The sequence below is a fragment of the Anser anser genome (genome assembly GCF_964211835.1).
Source record: "Anser anser genome assembly, chromosome: 16".
NCBI classification, from domain to species: Eukaryota; Metazoa; Chordata; class Aves; order Anseriformes; family Anatidae; genus Anser; species Anser anser.
Window position 1 is genome coordinate 15,250,970 of NC_139737.1, and position 20,582 is coordinate 15,271,551.

General features: G+C 51.0%; 1 protein-coding gene across 1 annotated transcript in view; it reads left to right on the top strand.

Annotated features, from left to right (window-relative positions):
* The window catches only part of LOC310882499 (rho GTPase-activating protein 39-like), a gene marked incomplete at its 5' end in the record, with an annotated part of 52,988 nt that extends 33,665 nt beyond the window's left edge, over positions 1 to 19,323 (top strand). Inside the window, 7 exon segments of the mRNA XM_083801357.1 lie at positions 3,275 to 3,821; positions 6,129 to 6,218; positions 12,425 to 12,498; positions 13,889 to 14,088; positions 15,536 to 15,627; positions 16,078 to 16,247; positions 16,690 to 19,323. Of these exon segments, the coding sequence (XP_083657483.1) occupies positions 3,275 to 3,821; positions 6,129 to 6,218; positions 12,425 to 12,498; positions 13,889 to 14,088; positions 15,536 to 15,627; positions 16,078 to 16,247; positions 16,690 to 16,884 (1,368 nt within the window). The 3' untranslated portion in view covers positions 16,885 to 19,323.
* Between the last annotated feature and the right edge of the window lie 1,259 nt (positions 19,324 to 20,582).

Consider the following 20,582-nt stretch of genomic DNA (forward strand, 5'->3'; position numbering starts at 1 on the left):
CTCCTATTTATCAGTCCCTGACCTTTCATGAAGAAACTTAGCAAAGCTCCCTGACCATTCTGAATTGCTCCAGTAGATGTGTGAGGTGTAACTGTTCTCTAAAAGCCAGGCTGACATGTCCCTGCTGTATCAGATTTCAGTGTGCATTCTCTTTATTATCATTTCTGGTTGGTAGTGCCTGGGTTTCACCTGAAAACCTTTTTAAAACTGAAGTCACTTTTCCTCCGTTTTCCGTTTCTCAGGCACAGGGTACTTTGAGCTTACACATGACTTGTGTTACAGATAGTAGTTCAGCGGTTTCATTTCACAGCCTCTTTAGACTTGCTGGAAGGCTGCTATCCCGTCTTCAGGATGTGTTACACCTCATCACAGGGACAGGGCAGAGCTGAGACTTGATGTCTTGATTATGCACAAGAGATGGGTTGGGCATAGACTGTAAATAACCTTGAAAATGAAGAATACTTCATATGTGGGTAGGACAAAGAAGGAGAATAAAGTGGAAGATGTGAGGAGATGGATGATGTGGTAAAGATGAGTCCCTAAACAATCTGTATTCAGAAATGCTCTGAGATACATTTGCTGCCTACCTTGAAAATGGCAGCACCGAGATTGAGTCACTAGCAATATCCTACACTGGACCTTTGTGGTGGGGATGAGAATTGGGAGAAGAGGAAATTAATTATCTCAGGAAGGTGGGCAGAAGTTTTAGGACAGGCTGAGCAGAGGTGGATGTGTGTTGTCAGCACAACTGTAATAGCTGAGTAGCTGAGTGAGCAGATTTTAGAGATAAACTCTAGAGAGTGAAGAGGAGAGAAGCACGAGCCTGCTTGAACCTCTGGAGAGCATGAGGAGGTGGGTCCTCAGAAACGACATGCTGAAGGAGTAAATAGAGTGGTAGGAGGAAAAGCAGCCCTGGGCACGGAAGGTGGACTGAGGATGCAGATGGCAGGGAGAACTGCAGGCAGTGACTTTTAGACAGCACACTGAGTGGCTTCGGAGATGGCGAGGAGATGGAGGGGTAACTCAAGGGATAAAAAAGAAGCAGAATGAAGCAGAAAAGCAGAAGTGATGGTGCCACAGGCTGGCAGTAAGAGATGGAGTGTGATGTGTGCTGATACTGTCATCCACATGTAGGTACATGTCTGGTGTAAGATAGGGAAGGGTTGGACCACACAAGCCTCTGTCATGAGTTCAGCAGTTCCTCCTTACCAAAAAGGAGAACACTGACTTGCTCTGAAAGTTTAAGAAGTAACGTGTATTTTGGGGTTGACTGTGGGCCAGGTCTGGAATCCAGAGTGGCATGCAAGTTAAAGGTGATCTTCAATGACAGGAAAACATATGTTCTATTTCGTTTTGGTTTGCCGTGAAAAAAGCTTACAGGATTTTTGTTTTCCTTTAGAAACCAAAAACGTCAAGATTGTCTTGTTTGGCTTTTTCCTTCTTGCTGAGATCTCCTTGGAGAACACAGAGTGAAATGTGGGCTGTTCAGCACTTAGTTGCCGTATGTGGGATTTTCAAGTCTAACAAAAAAGTCTGTTTCTTATAACAACTTTTTGGGTGCTGGAGTTCAGTACATGTCCCAGGCTGCCACTTCCATCCAAAATAGAGAATTTGAGGCAAGCAAAATGAGTGTCTTTTCCTCACAAGTAGTTATTACCCATAATTTTCTTGGGATCAGTGATACCAAAGCTCTAATTATCTAGTTATCCTTAGAGATGGCTGGGGAAGAAGAACGGACAAGTGCTGCATGTAAAAACTGCCCACGGAGTCTGGGAGGAAAGAAGACCTTTGTCTCTGCTGCTGGTGTCTGTAGCCTTGTGATCAGTGGGCTTGTACCTGGAGCAGATAAGGTTGGTTGGTAGAGAGTGTGTGTGGGGAGCAGCTGTCTGTGCTCCTCTGAGGAAGAGAAAAACAAAAACAGTACTTTTGAACAATTCTAATTTAATTTGGAGAAGTTGTGCCTCTCTTGGATAGGAAAACATTGTAGGGATCCGTTGCAGAGGTGTCCCTGAGTCCTGTGCAGTGGCACTTGCAGGAGTGCCAGGTCTATATCCGCAGCCTGGATCTTCCCCGGGGACGCTGCGGGGCTGGGCATGTTCATCAGGAGGTCGTGCTGCTTCTGTAGGATACAGTAAGAGCCAGCCCCAGTGGTGGGAGAAGCTGGCTTATGCGGGTATCCCAACTCTCTCACTTCACAAACTCAAACACACCTGAAATTGTGTGATTTGAGCTTGTAATTGAGCACGGTGTAGATGGCAGCCCCTGGGCACCCATCCAGCTGTTGCTGTAGGTGTAGTCGGGTACACCTGGTCCTTGCCCAGTGTCCTGGGACACCCAGACCCATGAATCCCCATCAGGCCTTCAGATCTCAGTGGTAGCCTCAGCAGTTGCTTTTGCAGAGCTCGATGCAGCAGTGGATGTGAGGGTGTTCGTCCCAGGGTTGTGACTACGTCAGACTTGTTGCCTGAAAAGAATTGTCATTCTTTCCTCCCAAAATACCTCTTTGGTTTGTAGGATTATCCTACCTGGACATCAGTCTTGCCATCAAAGTAGCTGTGCTCGTGCTCCGCAGTGCATCTGTCTTAGCTTTTCCTACCCAGTTTGTGTGCCTGGCCAGTATTTCCATTAGGAAGGTCCTGGTGGACCTGACATGTACGTTTTGAATGCCTGGATACGGAGGCTCTGCAGGCACAGGCTGCCAAAGCTCAGAAGCTCCTGACGGCAGTTAGCCACAATGATTTCGTTTTGTCTTTTCTTACTAGAATTTGGAAAAACATTAAAGGCAGGAAGCAGCTATGGGACTGTAGCAGCCACGAAGGGTGGAGGCAAGAAGGTAGGAGTGCCTGGCTGCCTCGTCTCTGCCACCTCCTGGTGTTCCCCACCCTCCTCTTGGGCTCCCCTGGCTCCAGGGAAACCGGGAGGTGAGCAGGGAGACACTTGGTGCCTTGGTGTGGCCACATTGCTGCGTGGCTCCTTCAGGAGTCAGCCCAGCTCCTGCCTGGGCTGTCTCCAGGTGCCCTGGAACAACTTGGACAATCAGCCCTGTTATCCCACGTCCCAGAGGTTCCCTTGGGGACAGTGTCAAGTGTGTGACTGTGCCAGCCAGGCTCTTGCAGAACTGCAGTTGTCAGCAACATACTCTGCAAAACCCCTTGTTTTGTACAGATTCACTGTTTTGCAGTTGCTGGTAGCCTCATGTCTCACTGTTATTAATTTTCCTGTCAGGATAAGGAGTCAGCTAAGCTGCTTTTAACACATCTGTTCTCCTTTGCAGCCTGGGACAATAGAGGTGGACCCCAAGCAGGAGAGCAGCAGCCAGCCCGGTGGCTGCACAGGATATCATTTCCCTTACAATACTCTACGGAAGCCCATCTCCCAGAGCAGCATGGCAGACTGGGCTTCTAAAAACCTGAACATGCACACTCAGGGCATCTTCCGCCGAAGGATCTCCATCTCCAACATGCTGTCATGGAATGGCAGCTCTATCAAAAAACCGATGCTCATCACTAGCAACCGTGCCATCAAAAAAGAGGCATGTGAGATGTTCAAACTGGTGCAGAGCTACATGGGAGATCGCCAGACACGCATGGACCGCAATCACGTGGCTTTGGTCACGGTCACCAAGTGCTGGAGCATGCAAGGTTTACGGGATGAGCTCTACATACAACTGATCCGTCAGACAACAGATAATACATGCTACCGAAGCCTGGCATGGGGCTGGGAACTGATGGCCATCAGTCTGGCCTTTTTCTCCCCATCACCCAAATTCCAGTCTTACCTGGAAGGTTATATCTATCGCCACCTTGACAGCGATGAAAACAGTAAGTGCTTCATGCAAAACATTCCGTCCCCAGCAGCACTCTGGCGGGTTTTGCCATTTATTCAGGGGCTTATTTAAATAATAAACAACAAACAGGTAGTCACCAGCCAGCGCTGTGGTTTCCGTCCCTGACAGCACCATGCACTGCACGAGTCCATCCTTCCTTAGCAGGATGAAGCAGCCACCAGCCCATCTTCCCCCTACAATTCTCACTTGTGCCTGGCAAAAAGATGCCAGCCCTAGACTGTGCTCATCTTAATGAGCATCATGGCAATATCAGCGCTGAAAAGAGCCACTTCAGCCCCTGCCATGGGCAGAGTTAACTTGGGTTTCTGAAGATGTGATTGACATCTTTGAAGTTCTTTGAAGAAGGAAAAAAAAAGTTTTATGTTAGTACAGACCATTTTAGGGAGCCATTGTTAATGTTATAAATGGGCCTCAGCATGGCAAGTAGTCAGGGACCCTGAAGAATAATGGCTTGGTTATGAATAGATGCCATTTATCTGCCTTTTAGAAATCTTGGGTACCAGCCCAGCATTACCTGGAAAGGCAGGTGTTCCTACCTAACCCATATATCCAGTTATTGCTCCAATTTTAAATTGTTATACTATTCTGTTCAAAAAAAAAAAAAAAGAGAAAAGCCAAGTTCCTACCTGGAGGGTATTTATTGGCTGATTTGTGACTATTTTAGCAGTGCTTGTTGTGGCTTGTCCAGTCTCAGGCAAGAAACCAGAATGCCTATGTGCCCCTGAGGCTTCAAACAGAAGTTGAAGCCTCCCACAAATCCTCAGAGTAGGTGCAGAAATTATCACAGAATCACAGAATCATTTAGGTTGGAAGAGACCTCCAAGATCACCTAGTCCAACCTCTGACCTAACACTAACAAGTCCTCCACTAAACCGTATCACTAAGGGCTACACCTAAATGTCTTTTAAAGACCTCCAGGGATGGTGACTCAACCACTTCCCTGGGCAGCCCATTCCAGTGCCTAACAACCCTTTCAGTAAAGAAGTTCTTCCTAATATCCAACCTAAACCTCCCCAGGCGCAACTTTAGCCCATTCCCCCTCGTCCTGTCACCAGGCACATGGGAGAACAGACCAACCCCCACCTCTCTACAGCCTCCTTTAAGGTACCTATAGAGAGCGATGAGGTCTCCCCGGAGCCTCCTCTTCTCCAGGCTGAACAACCCCAGCTCCCTCAGCCGCTCCTCGTAAGACTTGTTCTCCAGACCCCGCACCAGCTTCGTCGCCCTTCTCTGGACTCTCTCGAGTACCTCCATGTCCTTCTTGTAGCGAGGGGCCCAAAACTGAACACAGTACTCGAGGTGCGGCCTCACCAGAGCCGAGTACAGGGGGACAATCACTTCCCTAGTCCTGCTGGCCACACTGCTTCTTATACAAGCCAGGATGCTGTTGGCCTTCTTGGCCACCTGAGCACACTGCTGGCTCATATTCAGCCGACTATCAACCAATACTCCCAGGTCCTTCTCGGCCAGGCAGCTTTCCAACCACTCATCTCCCAGCCTGTAGCGCTGCTTGGGGTTGTTGCGCCCCAGACGCAGGACCCGGCACTTGGCCTTGTTGAACTTCATACAGTTGGCCTCAGCCCATCGCTCCAGCCTATCCAGACCCTCCTGCAGAGCCTTCCTTCCCTCGAGCACATCGACACACGCACCTAACTTGGTGTCATCTGCAAACTTACTGAGGGTGCACTCGATCCCCTCATCCAGATCATCGATAAAGCTATTAAAGAGAACATGCACATCTGGGTCGTGGGGGCAGCAGTGGTGCAATGCAAACCCTTGCCTTCTGGTCTCACTGGATGTGCAGTATTGGTTAGGGTTTTCATGAGGATTGTCCCCCAAATCCTTTCCCTCCAGCTACACTTGTCCCAGGATTGTAATGTCACCCTGCTGGCACCAGGATCCAGGCAGCAAGGAGGAGTAATCTGAACTATTTGAGTGGGTTATTCCTTCTGCTGGTATTTGGGCAATAAGTTTATTTAGGCCTAAGTTTGCTGCCTGGAGCCCCTCCTTAACTATTCAGCTATTCAGAGAAGTTGAATGATGTCCTGGGCCCCTCACACGTTGTGTTTGGAGCTGGCTGTGGTACAGGACCTCAAGCAGACCTTCCCTTGCTGGAGCTAGGCTGGCTGGTTTCATTCCTGTCTGTGTGCAGTGCTGGGCTTTGGTGTTTTATCATTCCACGTTATTAATCCAGAAGCTCTTTCCACCACACTGGAGGGGAGGAGGACAGGGAGCATTTGGTCCCCTTCGATGCTCACTTAATGGTGCTTTGAATTTTCAGTTGCCCAGCGCATCAAGGAGCTTGTGGATCTGAAAAACAAGAAGAACTCAAAATCCAGGAAAAAGAGGAAACAAAACATGGAAGAGGAAGGTAAAAGGGGCCACAGTATGCAGGGAGCCAAGAGAGGGTACTGCATTAACCTCAAGACAGGCTGGGTTGCTGAGCTCTGCTGAAAATCAGACCATTTCTTTAAGCGCATAGACTTACATACAGGAAACTTCACTGCAGGTGCCCAGTGTGAGGGGTTTGGCCAGAGCATGGGTTGGGAGCAGTGTGGGTGGCAGCTGGCAGTGCACGGGGCCCCAGTAGCAGTGTGGTGGTAGGTGGGAACCCTTTCACTGACAGGTGATTTGAGAAAAAGGGACCTTAACTTGGATGCAGACCTGGGGCAGTAATTCAACCAGTCCATGCGAGCTGCAGAATTGTGTATAGTACATGCCAGTGTTAAAAGCTGTGTGAGCCAGCGCTGTGAAAAGAACCTGTCTTCAATTGTAGCTATGGACTTTGAAAGCCACCACCCAACCTGAGGATCTTCAGGGAGGACATCAACATCTGGCAAAGAGCTCCGCCTTTCTCTTTCGAGTACTGGCTTCCCCTTGTCCATGTTTCTTGGGCTGGCCAGGCCCATTGGTCTTGTGGTCCAGGGCCCAAATAGCATTTTTTTTTTTATAAAAGCATTAGCATTACTCCAGTTTTTACTGCTGGCTGAAGGAGGACAGATAGTACTTCTTCTGGCCTAAAATATTCCTGGACAAAAGTCTATTCAAGTTTTTATATTGTTTCTAGGAAACTTGAGTCAAGCCTGTGAATTCCTATCAGGCAGCAGTTTATCTCATAGCCTTGGTGTCTTTCATCGTGGAGAGCTGGAGTCCAGCTTCCTACGTCGTTGAGCCCTGGCTCACTCCAGCATGCAGGTGCATGAAACGTGGAAATCGCAGCTGCGCTCCTGCGGTGATTGCCCTGAGTCACTGCTGCTCAGTGGCACCTGCAGGTGTGGCAAGTGGCTGAGGAGGCTCCTTGGTCACAGCCCCTGCTGTGAGCTTCTGTCCTTTGCTCTCTATCTAGCCTGTCTCCTGCGGGACTAAGTGCAGAGACCAGAAATCACATGGAGGAATACATATATTGTAGGAACATGTCTTTTTCCTCTCCTTTTCAGGCTCTGAAGAGCTCAGCCTATTCTGAGCCTTTGAAAAGTCATCTTGCTTGTATTAGAGGGATTTTGATATCTTTGTGGGACAGCTCCCTGATTTGCTCTGCGCAGGGTGTGCTCAGCCTGTGTGGGCTGAGCCTGTGGGCTGAGCAGTTCTACTGTGTGATTCCCTGTCTGTGTTGTGTGTGCTGGAGTTGGGTTTAGGAAGATATAGTTTTTACTTATATATATATACGTATATGTATATATATATATATGACGTTGTGTTCAAAAGAACACCAGGAGAGCTTTTATTAAGTTTCCAGAAAGAAGCACTTGAAAGTCAGAAATGCGTTTGTGGCTTAGTTGGGTATCTGATGACAGGCTACATGCTGCTCCCTTCACGGGACCCTGCCCACTTCATTGCGCAGGAAAGACCCACTCTGGGAACGAAACGGGGCTTTGGAATAACTGAGCTTGCCTGTAGGGCTCCTGCCAGCTTGCTGCAAAGGGTGCAAGGTGCAGCAAGGGGAGGCACAGAGCAGCAGGGAGAGAGGGCTGGTGAGTCCCTCGAACCAGCTGTTTCACAAGTGACTAATAGCGACAAGGATTTTTTCTGGAGTCTGACCCCAAGAGTCCAGGGGAGTTGCAGCTGAAGTAAGTGCGATCCTGCTGGAATGTGCCGGGTGCTATCTGCTGCTGGCTGAAAGGGCCAGGTTTTTCCTCAGGGTACCTACAGCTGCTCCACCGGGCCTTTCTGCCTTCCTTGTGTCGTGTGGGTGTGATGCAGTTCGCTGAAGTTGCAGGGTTGTTTCAAGGAGTTCATTAATAGCTGTGAGATACTTTCCTGCTACTGCATCTGTATGCATCCATTTTACAGAGAAATCCAAACGGAAATTAAATATACTATCTTCAAATAGACTTTAATAGTATATATGTAGACATGTATGTCTTCCAGTGAAAAATTGAGTTAAAGCAGTGATTACCCCACTATATCCTTCAGTGCAGAGGCTTGTAAGCAAACACTAGGGTGAGCAGACATTTATCATCTGACAAGCACCCAAAAAATATTTTTAAGTTTCCCACGCTCACCTCTGCAATCTTCATCTTCCAGTATAATTTTCTGTGAGTAAATGAAGTATGAAGGTGGTGCAAGATCCTTTCATGGATCACTAACCCATTGAAAATCAGAGGAATAACAAGAAGAAATAAATGATCTGCTTTCACAGGAAGGATTGTCTGCTGATCCTTCAGGAATGTATGCTGGGCTTTGGTCTGAGTCTGTATAAGGAGGAAAATAACGAGCTGACAGCTTGGTGTTGGTACAGAATTATGCAGGGCTGTAAAAACTAAAGGTGCAGAGGGACCTCAAAGGGTAACTAAGTGACCAAGCAGCAGAGGAAATTGGGTCAGCAAAAGCAAAGTGTTGTATATGGGGGAGATGTCCTTAACTGCACGTGCGGGGGGAGGCTCTTTCAAGTGGGAAAAGACATTTTGCAGCCTGTATATGGATTTCAGAAAACTGTGCTGGGAAGCAGCCAGAAACCCAACAGAAAATGGGGAGCTTTTAGAAAAGGGGCAGAGAGCAAAACAATGCTCAGCCGTGGTCGTGCCTGTGCCCTTTCCACGTGCCCTGGCACTGGGGTCCCCAGGGGGAAGAAAATTTCTCATTGTTTGTCACAGCAGAAGGATTGGAAGCCACCCAGCTTTGTTGTCGGGCAGCAGGTTTAGGAGTGCTCTGTCTGGAAGCACAAAATAAAGTTATATGAGTCTGCAAAGCAGGGTGTCGTGCAAACAGGTTTTAAGAAGAAATGGGACAAATTCAAAGAAGGGAGGTCTGTCAGTTAATGGTTAATGGTCCAGGTGCACCGCTGCCGCAGGGTATCTCCCACATGCTGTTAGCAGGAGATCTTAGCAGGGGAATACTCATTTTTCGTGCATCCTGTGTCTGTTTCTCTTTTTCCTGGCAGTTGATGCAGGCTGCAGACTCACGTGGGCCTTTGGGCTGATGAAGCCTGGCAGTTCACATGTAGGGAATGGTGATGGAGCAGCATTACCAGGATGCAGAGGAACATGCTGGTGGTGTAAGGAAGGGGGAGGATGGGCTAAGGCACTGTTGTGGATGGAACTGCTTGTTTAGATCCAAACCAGGAGCACAGCACCAGCTCAAGGCCTGGGAGGCTCCTACCCTGCAGGCTGGAGCCTGCCTGCACCAAGGGCTTCGGGCCAGGTTGAGGTCTGTGAGGCGCAGTGGTAGAGCACAGAAATATTGAGACAACAGCTTCTGCTGTGCTAAAATATGTGTCCCGTGGCTGGGTTCTGAATCCACATTGTTTGCTGCATTTTTAAGACATTTTTTGGCAGGAAGGCGTTCGAGTCTGTTCCAGAAGGTATGCTCCCGCATGTGCATTGCCTGGATTTTAACTTGTTATAAAAGGAGAGGCTCTTCAGGAAGCTCTTCGCATGTGTTTTTAGGCCAGCACATGGAAAAATATTTTCCTTTGCAAACTGTTTTTCACTGTGTGGGTTGTGAGGAGTCTTCTGTTCCTGAGCTCCTGGGGCTACTGTGGTACCACAGGAAATAACAGATCAGCTTGGATTTTACAGACTCATCATGTGCTCAGAGAAGTGCAGTTACCTTGTGTTAGCCTGTCCTGGTCCGTGCAGGCTAAAGCTTCTTGTCCCTGCACCACGGGGCTCAGCCGGGGAGGGGAGGCAGTACCTGGCCGCCCTGTTGGGGACAGCCGACTGCGATTTGTGCTGCGGGCAGGGCCCTAGCTGGACGTTTTGAGAGCTGCCAGATGGTCAAGTTGGGCCAATGGCTGCAAAAAGCAGTGGCTAAGGCCGAATCCCACTCATCTCCCTTGCCTTTCTTTCCTCTCCAGCTCCCCACTAGCTTGTGGGCCTTTCTGGGTCTCCTCCACACCCCGCAGGTGCCCTGGGAGCCAGCAGCGCTCGCAGCGGGGCCGACCTCGGGCGCATCACAGGAACGCGTGCTGCTCCTGCGGGGTGCGGCTCCCCGGTGGAGCTGCCATTCGTTCTGTGCCAGCGGCAGCAGCAAACCCGTCACCCTGTGCCTCAAGGCTCCGTCTGCTTTTTTGGCCGTGCAGCTCCGCAGGCAGTAGCAGGTCCAGCCCCTTGTGCAGGGGGCGAGTTTAGTTTTCAGTTTATTTGCTCGAAACTCCGTTGGTCGGTGCATGGCCCCAGAGCCCCCCTTGGGTCAGAGGCCGTAGCTTGAGCATCACTGGGAGCAGGATGCCTCGCCGCACACAGCACAGGATGTAGGGTTTAGGCCTCTCCCAGGGTGTTTTCTGGGAAAACAGGCTTCACCCAAACACGCCCTGGTGCTGCCCACATGTCAGCAGAGCAGGCTCTCTGAAGTAACCAGTTCCGTTGCAAACCTTGTTGAAGTCTTAGGGCGATCGTGGGTTTCATGGTCTAATTACATTGTGAAAAAGTGTTTCCTATCATTAGTTTTGAAGGCGCTGCCTCCAGTGTAATTGTTCAGTTACATAGACACAGTGCAGTCTTCTTCCCATTCACTCCTCCGTAAACTGGAGGACCTTTCACTTTGGGTCTGTACATTTTAACAACAGAAGCAGTAACCCAACATACTGAAACATCACAAAGCAGTTCACTGTGTTTGTTTTCTTTAATTCTTAGACATTCCCAGTATAAATCATGTCTGGAATTAGCAGGCTTTTTGCATACAGAGAGTATTTTGCTTTAGATATTCCCCAGAGAAATTCTTAAAATTGACTTTCCTTTTTGCCTGTGGGATGCTGTTGTACCTCCTTTGGCATTTCTCCAGTGTAACAGGGAGGCTGCACTCCAGACGTTAAAGTCGACCAGATTCATTGAGGCAGGGTGTGCTTGTTTCATCTAGGGGAGCCAAGGGCTGTGGTTTGTCTGCTGGCTGAGAAGAGAAAAGCACAGCTTTTCTGGAGGAAAGCACAGCTCTCCCCTTCGTGACTTGTCATTTTGCTTGGGGAGAGCTTGTCTTCTCTCTACGTTGAGAGGATTTGAGGAACTCCAGGATCCTGACCAGCTTACCTAAGCTACAGAGTGCTTGAAAGGCTGATCTGAAATAAGCGCCATCTGACCAGAATGTAGATCTTAAAAGCCACAAGTATTTTGAACTCTGCTGCAAGCTTTGAGCCTGGCAAGGAATCAAATAGGGCAGATCTATTCACTGCTTTCAGCAAGCAATTTGGGTTTGATTTGAAAAAGAACAAAAGGCCAACGGTTTTGGAAAAACTCTCCCAGCAATCAGTGCTCTGTCAGTGCAAATATTTCCCTTGGTGTCATGGGGGGATTAGCTCTGTGAATCCTGGCTCCACTCACCCTCAAAGTTCACTGAACCAAGCACAACAAGAGCAGCCGTTCTTGCAGAGGGCTGCAGCTCGCGCAGCGAAACTCCTGGGCTCTGGTGTGTCAGGTTTGCCATGCATCACAGAGCACGCGTGAGCTTTATGTTAAAAGGTAGTGCTGGAGGAGGTTGCTGCCAGGAAAGTGAGGAAGCTTCCTGCAGGGCTTTGGGAAGATGGTCTCCGCTTTTCTGTGCCTCCCCTTGCAGTCATGAATTTAGGCTCGGTGCTCTCCGGCCCTGGCACGTTGCTGCCTCTCTCTCTATCCCAGTTCTTGAATCATAAACAATTTGTTTAAAGCACTTGAAATCTTTCCTGGCAAGAGACTGCCTCTGCATGCTCTTTGGTTGAGATCGAGCAATATTTAAATACCCAGTCCTGTGTGTATGAGTCCCACAACTCTGGCTCTGCAGCAGGGAACGAGGACTCATGCTCACATGCGTGCCCGGGCTGTGAACGCCGAGCACTGAGTCAGGACGGGGTCAGACTGTGTGTGTGCAGGGCTGTGATCTGCACAAGCAGGGGTGGGAGGTGCAGGGTGTCAGCCTTGAGTCAGAAGTCAAATCCCTCCAAGCCCAAGCAACAACTCGCACTGCCACTGCCTTTCTCCGGGGCCACGATGCATCGGCATGCTCCACGTGAGGTTTCGGCAGCCTCTGCCCTGCCTGCAGAACAGGCTGCGCAAAATGGGGGCGGACGTTTGTACCAGTGCGAAGTGCTGCGCTGGTGCTTTGCAGAGACCTGCGGCATGGCGGGTGCACAGTGCTGTGGGCTGACGTCTTGTTTGTCCTTCCTGCCAGGTCTGCCCATCAGCACGTATGCCAAATACTGCTACCGCAAACTCCAGAAAGTAGCCGTCACCGGAGGCAAAAAGGTGAGTTGCTGCCCCAGTGCTGGGGGCTCAGGCTGCCTGCATGGCACTCTGCTTTCCAGGTCCCAGAGGAATCCGTCCCGTGGTGCTTGGAGGCCACTGCTGATTCAGTGATGGAAAATGGAGATACAGAGAGTGGAGGAGGCTTGGTCACGGCTCCTCTCCCCATGGATGTGTGGGACAAGGCTGCTGCCTGGCTCCTGCTGTGCTCCTGCTTGAGAGCAGTGCCTGCCGTGCTGCTGGCCGCAGAGCTGAGTGCTTGCTTTGGGGACGTGGACGACAAAGCTGATGGTCACCTGTCTCCAGGGCAGTAGGAGCTGTCTGTGCAAGGGATGCCCATCACTGGAGGAGTCTCTGTTTGCTCACTGAGAGCTTGCCTGGGCCTGGTCTTGCAGCTGGCTTACTGTAGAGTTGCCCATTTCCAAAGTCATGCAGTGGAGATGCCTGGTACAGAGGGGAACCTCTGTACGTTATCTGTACGTTATCTGTAAATCCCCCTCCTCCCTTTCCTCTGCATGGAGCTGTGAATGCTGGCATGCAGCCCCAACCTGTCCATCCTAAGTCTCTGAGCCAGATCCGGTTGTCTTTTATTTCTGCAAATCCCTCCGGGGCCTCCCTGCCATCTGGACTCCATGTACAGTAAGCGAATAGCTGAAATACCTCGGGAGGGGTGACGGCTCCAGGGCGTCCCTGTGGGGGCAGAGCAGGAAACGTCCAGGCATGCATCACACACCACCACAGCCCCTGCCTGCTGCTGCCCGCCGAGGGGTCAGCAGAGCCCACGGGAGAAGCGCTCATCCCATCCTGTGCTCTGTGCTTTCACTCGCCAGGCAATCTTAAAAGCCTCTTCCAAAGCATCCGCCAGAAGAAACGTGTCCTGGATGCTCCCTTGGTGCCTGCTTCTCAGAGAGCTTTAGCAGCTCTTAGGGTGAAGCTTTCCCTGATCTAAAGCCAGGCCCTGGGCTTGAACGTGCCTGGGATTCTCTTTTCCCAGGGCTGTTTTTCAGCTGTCCTGTGGCCAAGCGTTTGCCTGGTGCCAGGGCTGGTGTACACATGCCCTCTGCCGGCCTCGCCACGGCCCAGGGACAGGCTGGGCCCTGCGCCTTCCTCTGCCACACCAGCGCAACTGAGCTGCCTCAGACCCAGTGCTGCTGGAGTTGTTACCGCGTGCAAATCCCTGCAAAAACACCCCAAACTCTCCAAAGCTGCCTCCTTCCAGCAGGCAGCAGCTTCTGTGCTCCTTTTGAGATGAGTGAGTTGAACCCTCCTGATTTTGGCACGCGCAGAGCCAGAGCTTTGCGGCTGCAAGGGGCTCCCAGGGGGAGATCGAGGTGGCACACACACGAGCAGCCCTCTCAGCCCACAGCTGCACTGAGCTCTCCTCTGTCCCCAGGGCCTCCGTAAACCAACAGTAGAAGAGATAACGCACGCCAGAAATGCCATCGTGACACCGTCACTCTTTGGCAGTTCTCTGGAGGAAATTATGCTGCGGCAGCAGGACATGTATCCGGGTCACAAGCTGCCGTGGGTGCAGACGCAGCTGTCGCAGCAGGTCCTGGCACTGGGAGGAGAACAGACAGAAGGGATTTTCAGGTGAGCTTCTGCGACTCTGTGTTGCTTTTGATCCACCCACACTATCAGCCCTTAAAGCTGAGAAATCAAGATTGACCTCCACGTGATTCCCCTTCCCTGAGAATAGCACCCTGTCACAGATCACAAGAAAAAACAAACAACTTTTCCAGGTTCAGGAATCATCTGTGTAAGTAGCATCAGTCCATTTGCATGCATTAGCACAGAGGGGACACTGCAGCTGTGATCTGCACTTGTGACTGCACATACCCAGGCACAGCACTGAGCTTCTATCATAGAATTATTAAGGTTGGGAAAGACCTTCAAGATCAATCATCTGGTTCAACCATCCCCCTACCACTGCTGTCACCCGCTAAACCGTGTCCCTAAGCACCACGTCCAACCTTTAACACAACTTAAACAGTAGTTGCCAGTACAGGGAAGGGCCAAGCTTTTGGGTTCCTGGTGGAGCCTGCAGCTACAGCTGTGGTGTGTGAGTTTCCCACACCTCTTCTGGAGGAAGCCTGTGTGTCCTGCTTGTTTCAGTGGTGGGGGGATGCTGCTGCCGAGAAGTGCAGGGATGGCCCAGTGGGTGGAAAGCTGAATTTAACTGGGAGTGGCTGGCACCAAACAGGGACTAAAGCACAGCACTGTACTGCTGTGACTTGCAGTGTCCCTTGCAGAAGGCAGGCTGTAGAGGAGGGAGCTTTTCTAAGAGTAGCTTGCAGTGACCTTACTACAGTGCCCTGTTTGTAGGTTTGCTGCTTTTCTCCTGCTTTCAATGGGTAATTAACACTGGAGGAGAAGTTACAGACAATTATCACACATGGGATCTCCCTGAACATACCATGCTGAAAGGCAGACCGGTGCCAACCAGAACTCTCTCCAGTGACTGAAAGCAATTATAAAGGATGACAGAATCTGTCGGATAAAAGCTCATCAAATGCAACACTTCAGCCTTGGTGATGCACAAGACTCGGGGTATTTTGCTCCTGGGTGAACATGTGAGGATTCAAGGGAGACAGAGAATCTGTATGATGAACACAGGGGTTCAGGGGTTGGTTTGGTTGTTTTTTTTGTCATTGTTGTTTGCTTTAAGACTTTAATTAGTTTTTCAGTTATTAAATGTAATTTATTTAGCCAGAGGTGCTTCTTTTGTCTGGCCTGAATGTGCTGCGGGAAGGCTCAGTTACAGGAAATAATTGCTTCTGAGGACAAAATGACAGTGGATGTCTGAGTTAGTGGGAAGGAGACGTGTTTCTTCCACACCCATCTTAAAGCTGTGTCTAAAAGCAGACAAGCCATTCTTTCTGATGAACTGCTTCTGTAGCTACTGCTGCTGTGTGCTTCCTTCTCCCCAGGGTCTCAGAAGCAGTTTTGGAGCCACCGTTTGCTGACATGCTGCCACGCTGGGCACATTGCCAAGTACTGTGCTCTCTCTGAAGCATCCTTGCTGTGCTTCTGTTTGCAGGATACCTGGTGACATAGACGAAGTCAATGCGTTGAAGTTGCAGGTGGATCAGTGGAGAATCCCAAGTGGCCTCAGTGACCCCAACATCCCAGGTAGGGGAATGCTGCATGTGTGCCCGGTGCAGCCTTAGCCATGGTACAGTGCAGCGGGGAAGGTGCAGGAGCAGCCCAGGATGCATGCTGCTGTTTGGGGACACTTACGCAGTGCTGTACTCTGCAAGCTGTCTTCACCAACTGGCTTTTTATTCTGTGCCTTTCTGCTGCTTTTCCAAATGCTGTCCATGGGAAAGCACCGGGGGTGGTGGAGGGTCCGTCGGAGCGAGGCTGTACGAGCCCAGCAGCCTGCAGGGCAGCTGGGAATCGTTCAGGAGCAGCAATCTTGTTTCCAGCAACTCTGACTTGCCCTCTAAGGTGAAACGGGACAACTGCAGAATCCTTCCTCTGTCCTCTGGTTCCTGAGGCATTCAGTCTCTGTCAAGTTTGTCTCTGAACATGGTGGGGAGGTAACCAGAGCTGTTCTCATGCACTCTGCTTTCTGCCCAGCCTCTCTCCTCAAGCTGTGGTATCGGGAGCTGGAGGAGCCTGTGATCCCCCAGCAGTTCTACAAAGAGTGTATCAGTAACTACGAGAACCCTGACGCTGCCGTGGCTGTGGTGCATCTTTTGCCGGAGCTCAACAGACTGGTGCTGTGTTACCTCATACACTTTCTGCAGGTAGGCAGCCCCAGCCATCCTTGCCTGTGATGCCAGCCAGGAGCATGGAGCACAAGGGGGGGCACAACTGGCGGGCCATCTGTAGTGCGCCATCAGCTGGCGTTTAGGATCTCTCATTTGTATTTAAGGTGGGATTAATGGAGGGAGGTTTGCTGGGCTTGTCCCTTGTTGGAGCAATAAACTATATTCTCGATCTTGTGGAGCGTGGGGCTGGTCCCAAAGGAACAGGTTGAGATCTGCAAGGTGTCCCCTGTCTGCTGAGACTCCCATACCATCAGCCAAGTCAGAGCATGGTGGTCTTGCCCTGTGAATGCGTGGCTGTTGGGGCACTGTCCTTCAAGGAGGCCACATCTCTGCTGTCCTTGCATCTCTTCTTAGGCCACGTTTGGAGTCTCTTGCCCTTTTCTACTGCTACAGCTCAACTTTTCCTTATTACCTGCAGATCTTTGCTCAGCCATCAAATGTGGGCAGAACGAAGATGGACGTGAACAACCTGGCCATGGTGATGGCCCCTAACTGCCTGCGCTGTCAGTCTGACGACCCTCGCATTATCTTTGAGAACACACGCAAGGAAATGTCCTTTCTTCGCATGCTGATAGTGCACTTGGACACCAGCTTCATCAAAGGGCTGGTTTGAGGCACTTGCCCTGGGGTCCAGGACATTGCCCTGGGGAGTCATTGGGTGCCTGAAGTCTTCTCCTCTCTGCTTAGATTTCTTCTGTTGTCCTTGCTGCTTTCACACCCCAGGTTAGCCCCTGAACGTCTCCCAACATGTCCCTTCAAGGACAAGGACTAGACATTCTTGAAAGGCTTGGACATTTCAGCAGCAGGACCTGGAAGTCCTTGGACATGCCAGGCCAGTGTGTGTCAGAGGGGGGGAAGGCTTCCTCCTTGGAGCCACAGAACTGGCTGCATTTTGAAAGGGCTGTGACATCCATGAGACAGCTGCCCGAGGCAGTGAGATTCTCCATCTCCCTTCCGGAGGAAGAGTTGGCTTCAGGTAGGAGGACATCGCTCCTGTATTGTGGCACAAGCTGGTCCTGGGGGATATAACTGCCTCAGAGGGGATAACTCCACTGCTATGGAGCCCGCCTGGTTTACCTCTGCAGGCCGTTGGTTGGAGGCATGAGGGTGGTTCTGGTACCCCGTGGTGCTGTTGGTAGATGGATGTGAAGGTGCAGGGGGTTGGCTGAGTCAGAGGGATTCCTGGGACTGCCCTGATGAGTGGAGGCATATTGCAGCCCAGGGAGAGTTGTCTGAGCCTCTGCTGCTGGGTGGCCAGCCAGCCAGCCATCCTGTGCCTGGGAGCTCGGGCAGGCCAGCTCAGCACAGCATCCACCTCACCCTCTCCTTTAGGCAGTTTCAGAGCTGCACAGCAGTGTGGTCAGCCTGTGGGACCAGCCCTGCGTGGAGCTATACCAGCACCACCCACACCATGGGGCCTGGGGACAAGAGGAAGGCTGCGCACCTGGCCACCTACAGATGCAACAGCCTTGTTGGCATCCTAATGTGGGCCGTGTCCTCGAGGGGTAACCCCACCCAGCCTCGTAGCTCCTTTCTTGCCAGGCCCTTGTTGCACGTGCCACATGAGCTGACACGAGTTTTCCTGAAGAACAGCTGAGAATGTGCCAGTGGTGCTTAGAGCAGCCTCCGCGGCTCCAGCACCCCCTTTTCCTGGCACCAGGTCCTTCACAGACAGCTCTGCCCACCCTCTGGTTCAGCCCTGGTCCAAAGAAAACAGGGAAGACCACCAGTGGGAAGAAGTGCTCCTGTGCTGAGGTGTGCCCTTCCAGGCAGGGCAGCAGCATTGCCTCTTGCCTGGAGTCAGCTGTGGCACCCCTGCTTTTCCCACCGCATTCTCACTGGATCTGCAGAGGGTATAGGAAGGGAAGGGAAGAGGCAGGTCCAAACAGCTGAGGTGCAGTGGAGCCTGCCTAGGGTACTGTCAGGCTGGCAGCTCAGTGTCCTCTCTTTTGCTTTTAAACCCCCGCAGCTCTCCATGTGCCACCAAGAAGTCAGGCACAGCAAGGGGCAGCACATAGATTTCCCTGCAGCCTCCAGATACTGTTGCATGTTCCTTAGCAAGCAGCAATCTCTAATTCTGTGGCATCCTGGCATTATTCTTTTCATTTGAAGTGTTTTCTGTGCTGGAGGCAGATCTACAGCAAAAAGCTGCATGCTGGGATCATTCATGCAATGCTAAGTCTACTGGTAGCATCCAAGGTTGCATTTGCATTTGCATCTGCATTTCTGCACCCCCTTTCAAGTGGGGACCTGGCATCGCCCTCTTTGGATTGCAGGAGCCAAGTGGGGAGCCAAGGAGCGAGGTTTCAAGCTGATGTCTGAATCTGAACCAAAGGCATGGACACAACGTGCCGTGTGCAGGGGGTGCCCTGAGTCTGTTTGAATCTGTCTCTGTGAGTGGGGTTTCCAGGGCACAACTTTGCTCAGAGAGCTCCACAGTGCAAATCCATTTAGTGCCCAAATAAGCCGAGAGTCGTGGTCCCCCTTGTTATATCAGATGCTTCTGTGGTCCAGGAAACCTTGCTCCTTTGTCAGGATTAGCTCTGTCAAACATGCCAAAAAATGTGCAAGGATCTGCTTCACACACTCATCCTGTCCGAGTGCTTCCAAGGAGTTCTGCTGTTTCGCCTTCCAAAGTGCTGAGCACCTTGTGCTTCAGATTTGGGGCCACATTCACAGAAACACAGAGACAGGCAGGCGGTTACCAGCTTTGCCGTGTTTTGCCAAAATTTGAACCGTTGAACAGGTTCAGGGTGCCACATCCTGGCCCCATGAGGGCTGGAGCAGCCACGTGCTTGCCCCCTTCTTTGGGCTGCAGATGCACGTGTCTGCAGCCAGCCACCAGACTGGTGATCCATGTTATTCCTTGCACTTAGCTGTAGCAGGCAATCAAACCATAGGCATTTGCTGCTATTACAAATGAATGCTTCTTGCCAGGGCTGTAAAATAGGCTAATAAATTACACTGGATATTACTTTCTTTGCCAACAGATTTGTAAATACAGATCAGTAAAGCAGCCTCTCTTCTGTTATAATAATAAATACAATCTCCATAGTTGTCCCTGGTTCTTTTTGTGAATCTGATGCGTGATTGTGCCTGCCTGGAGCTGCAGGTTTCAGCCTGGATGTCAGTGTTCGTGAATAATATTTGGGAACCAGCATGACATCAGCACTTGGAAAGCAAGCTGTGGGCTATTTCTGTTGTTTGTAAATCTCAGGGAGCTGTGCGGCACTCAGTGAAACTGGGAAGAGATCACGGGGAAGCAGAAGGAGAATATACGGGAGCAGTTACCTTCTGCAGCCCTTCAGGGTCAGAAGGGAATTAGGCAAGTTTATGGGCTATAGCTCCACAAACGGGTAGTCAGAGGATAAGACAGGGATGTACTGCTAATATCCCTAATCCAGCAGCTGCGGGTGTCGCAGGCACCTGCTTCCTCTGCGTAGTCTGTTCTCTTGCTGGAGATGTGGTTAGACAGGCTGCAGGGCTGACCCAGCTGGGGCATTTTTATGTACAGATTGGAGGAGTTTCTGGACCTTTCCTCCCCACCCCAAGAAGGAGCTAGGAGCCATCTGTGTCGGTGCTCCAGACTCACACCGGTCACATCCTGCGGTGGAGCTGCAGCATAAGTGCTACCTTTGCCACTTCAGTCGGGTGGTGACAAGTTACTGGCCTGGGTCTCACCAGTGCTGCTGATGCTCTGGAGCTGATCATATCCTGGTGGCACTGGGAAAAGGCGGTGCACTTAGAGCAAAGCAAGTAAGGGCTGCTCCGGTCACCCCAGCAGTACGCAATCACCTGCGATGGCCAAGTTGTGGTCTTCTCACCAGCTGTGCTGTCAGGACAGACAAGGAGTGGACCTGTAGCTCTCAGGACAGGCAGCAACAACAGCAGAAGGAAGAGCAATAGTGTGTTAACCTCAAACAGCCCTTTCCTAGGTGGAGGTTGGCAGCCTAACATTTAGGTGTTCCCCAATGCTTTTCTGTGGAATGAGCTGATTTGGCCAAATCAATAAAGCCCACAAACCAAGGGCTTCAGCTCGGGCTTGGAGGCTTGGGCTCACTCCTGCAGTCGCCTTGGCCCGTCTTGTTGCCTGCACCACCTAAAAAATTGAGTGCCAGCCGGGCTCATTACAACCTTGTGGCTGGTTCTCAGCTCCCACCTGCAGCGCAGTGAGACCCTGTGTGCGACAGTCGCTTGGGACACGGCTCACCTGTCCTCCACACCCTGTGGAGAGGCAGCACATGCAGCTTGTCCTAGACCTGCCACCGGTTGTGGAAGGGTAATGTGTCCCAAGGGGTCTGCACCCTTGCA